General features: G+C 33.6%; 1 protein-coding gene across 1 annotated transcript in view; it reads right to left on the bottom strand.

The window, feature by feature from the left end:
* Positions 1-3,561, bottom strand: part of npepps (aminopeptidase puromycin sensitive) — a gene marked incomplete at its 3' end in the record, with an annotated part of 14,046 nt that overhangs the window by 3,846 nt on the left and 6,639 nt on the right. Inside the window, exons 12-16 of the mRNA XM_019864486.1 lie at positions 3,450-3,554; positions 3,293-3,353; positions 968-1,077; positions 799-862; positions 38-177 (exon numbers count right to left, since the gene is read on the bottom strand). Of these exons, the coding sequence (XP_019720045.1) occupies positions 38-177; positions 799-862; positions 968-1,077; positions 3,293-3,353; positions 3,450-3,554 (480 nt within the window). The remainder of the gene's footprint in view (positions 1-37; positions 178-798; positions 863-967; positions 1,078-3,292; positions 3,354-3,449; positions 3,555-3,561) is intronic.

Below are 3,561 nucleotides of genomic sequence, written 5' to 3'. Positions count from 1 at the left end.
GGTCGGCCGGCGCCCGACGCGGGGCCGGCGCGCTTACCTTGACCCACTGCTCGGGGCTGACGCCTGGCAGGGTGACGCTGGTCTGGGGTTTGTCCAGTAGAACCTGGAGTTTGCTGCAGGTGGGGTCCTTGCTGGTACAGATGCTGATGGGTACCATCCAGTAGGAACAATTCTCACCTGGGGAAAGCCGAGGCCACGCAAAAAACGCTGCTCAGAATTATGGTGGCGGGTTTAAAAATCGTTCAGTGACAGAAAATTCTGGAGCAAGTCTGAAAAGACGTTTCAAAACGTCTTTGGGAGTGAATGAGTTTTGTATGAAATGGAAGCAGAACAAGCGCATTCATTTGCTAATTTTTGGGGTCATTGCAGAATAAGTCCCCCCCCCCCCGACAGGCCCACCCTGACAGCACTGGGCAGCAACTGGGTCGGGCTATCGAATTTATTTTGTGATTTCTTCACTTGATTTTCCTGTTTTGATACATTCGTTTTCATTTTCGTAGTTTCACTGAAGTCATCGTTAATTGACGTTTTTTTTGGAAGCCCACGTGAACGCCTCTCGAGTCTGAACAGAAGGAGCGTAGCTCCATCTAGTGGATGCATTGTACACTGCGCCTGTCATAACAGTGCGTCCAATATAGGAAAAAAAAAATTAGAAAATAGGCCGTTCATTGGAAGATGCGTCACATAATCCAGTGCGCCTTCTAGCGCGGAAAATACGGTCGATACTTTTTGTTCTTTCATAATTTTTGCTGCTGTAAATTGGGAATTTACAACAACAACAACAACAACACCACTTGCCATTCTGCGGTCCGCTAGCGCAGAACTTCTTCTGAGAGATATTGAGAACGCGGTCATCACCGTGCTTTGAAGGAAACAAACGAGGAGTCACAAGCAAGTCCCTCGGGGGTTTTGTTTTGTCTGGGGTTTTTTTTTTTGGGGTTTGCGGGGGTGGCAAAGACAGACCAACCTGCTCCTGTTTGACTGCGATAATGGGGAAGCCCATCTGTTTGGTCCACGAGTTCATCACCGTGGCGATGGGTTTGCCGCTAGCTTGCTCCAAACATTCCCACAGGTCCTCTGGAGAGCAAAAAATAAAAAAATAAAAACCACAACCGGCATTGTTTCACTGAGGTGCGCACGCCGCGCCCTCTTATTGAGAAAAGCGACTGGCCCGGGGTCACGCGACGTCGCCTCGCGACGGCACACCTGCGACGACACACGACAAGACGAAGCATTTTCTCAACATTTGACGCTGGAACGGTTTTAAGAAGCGCGCTTTGTTGAGTTGAGGTTCTTTTGCAATGTGATGCTCTCTGCTGGCATCTCACGCGACTGACATGCTACTCAGCAGACGTTTTTTTTTTTTTTTTTAATTCCAACTCAAAATGATTTTTTTTTAAATTCCAACTAAAAATGATTTGTTTTTAATTCCAACTAAAAATGATTTTTTTCAAAAAAATTCCAACTAAAAATGATGATTTGTTTTTAATTCCAACTAAAAATGATTTTTTTTCAAAAAAATTCCAACTAAAAATGATGATTTGTTTTTAATTCCAACTAAAAATGATGATTTTTTAAATTCCAACTAAAAATGATTTTTTTGTAAATTCCAACAAAAATGATTTGTATTTAATTCCAACTAAAAATGATTTTTTTTAAAAAAAATCCAACTAAAAATGATGATTTTTTAAATTCCAACTCAAAATGATGATTTGTTTTTAATTCCAACTAAAAATGATTTTTTTAAAAAAATTCCAACTAAAAATGATGATTTTTTTTTAAATTCCAACGAAAAATGATGATTGTTTTTAATTCCAACTAAAAATGATTTTTTTTTAAATTCCAACTAAAAATGATGATTTGTTTTTAATTCCAACTAAAAATGATGATTTGTTTTAATTCCAACTTAAAAGGATTTTTTAAATTCCAACTAAAAATGATTTTTTTTGTAAATTCCAACAAAAATGATTTGTTTTTAATTCCAACTAAAAATGATGATTTTTTTTAAATTCCAACTTAAAATGATTTGTTTTTAATTCCAACTAAAAATGATGATTTTTTAAATTCCAACTCAAAAAAATGATTTGTTTTTAATTCCAACTAAAAATGATGATTTGTTTTAATTCCAACTTAAAAGGATTTTTTAAATTCCAACTAAAAATGATTTTTTTTGTAAATTCCAACAAAAATGATTTGTTTTTAATTCCAACTAAAAATGATGATTTGTTTTAATTCCAACTTAAAAGGATTTTTTAAATTCCAACTAAAAATGATTTTTTTTGTAAATTCCAACAAAAATGATTTGTATTTAATTCCAACTAAAAATGATTTTTTTAAAAAAAATCCAACTAAAAATGATGATTTTTTAAATTCCAACTCAAAATGATGATTTGTTTTTAATTCCAACTAAAAATGATGATTTGTTTTAATTCCAACTTAAAAGGATTTTTTAAATTCCAACTAAAAATGATTTTTTTTGTAAATTCCAACAAAAATAATTTGTTTTTAATTCCAACTAAAAATGATGATTTTTTTTTTGTAAATTCCAACAAAAATAATTTGTTTTTAATTCCAACTAAAAATGATGATTTTTTTTTTGTAAATTCCAACAAAAATAATTTGTTTTTAATTCCAACTAAAAATGATTTTTTTTAAAATTCCAACAAAAATAATTTGTTTTTAATTCCAACTAAAAATGATGATTTTTTAAATTCCAACTAAAAATAATTTTTTTTAAATTCCAACTAAAAATGATGATTTGTTTTTAATTCCAACTAAAAATGACGATTTTTTTAAATTCCAACTCAAAATGATTTTTTTTAAATTCCAACTAAAAATGATTTTTTTTAAATTCCAACAAAAATAATTTGTTTTTAATTCCAACTAAAAATGATTTTTTTTAAAATTCCAACAAAAATAATTTGTTTTTAATTCCAACTAAAAATGATGATTTTTTTTTTTGTAAATTCCAACAAAAATAATTTGTTTTTAATTCCAACTAAAAATGATGATTTTTTTTTTTTTAAATTCCAACTTAAAACGATTTTTTTAAATTCGAACTAAAATGATGATGAAGAGGGCTAAGTGGGAGCCATTTTCATTTCAGGGAAAAATATATCTACATTCTTTGACATTTTCGCTCAACATTACGGCTGAGCCTGAAAGCTGTCTGCACTACTTGGAAGAATTTGTCAACATTTTCGACAACTATTTTCTAAGATCGAGGGGGGGGAAAAAAAAAAAAAAAAACGAAAACATGCTGCAAATCTGAAAAGCTGGTCACCCGTCATACCTGTCGAGGCATTTTTGTGCTGGAACTTCAACAAATAGGCGTTCATTCCTTTCCTAAAGTCCTACGGGGAAGCAAGGAAAAGCTGTCGTCGTTTCTTGAAGTGAGCGAGCGAGAGATGCACACGAGCGAGGCGCTATCGGTTTTTTTTTTGGACTACCTCGTCTCCAATGTAGTTGTGCAACATTCGGATGACCGAGGCGCCTTTGCTGTAAGAGATGGCGTCAAAGATTTCGTCCACTTCGGACGGATGGCCCACGTTGACCTGGGGG

Source organism: Hippocampus comes, unplaced genomic scaffold (assembly GCF_001891065.2).
Source record: "Hippocampus comes isolate QL1 unplaced genomic scaffold, H_comes_QL1_v1.1 scaffold371, whole genome shotgun sequence".
Lineage (NCBI taxonomy): Eukaryota > Metazoa > Chordata > Actinopteri > Syngnathiformes > Syngnathidae > Hippocampus > Hippocampus comes.
This window is presented reverse-complemented; position numbering and strand designations above follow the sequence as displayed.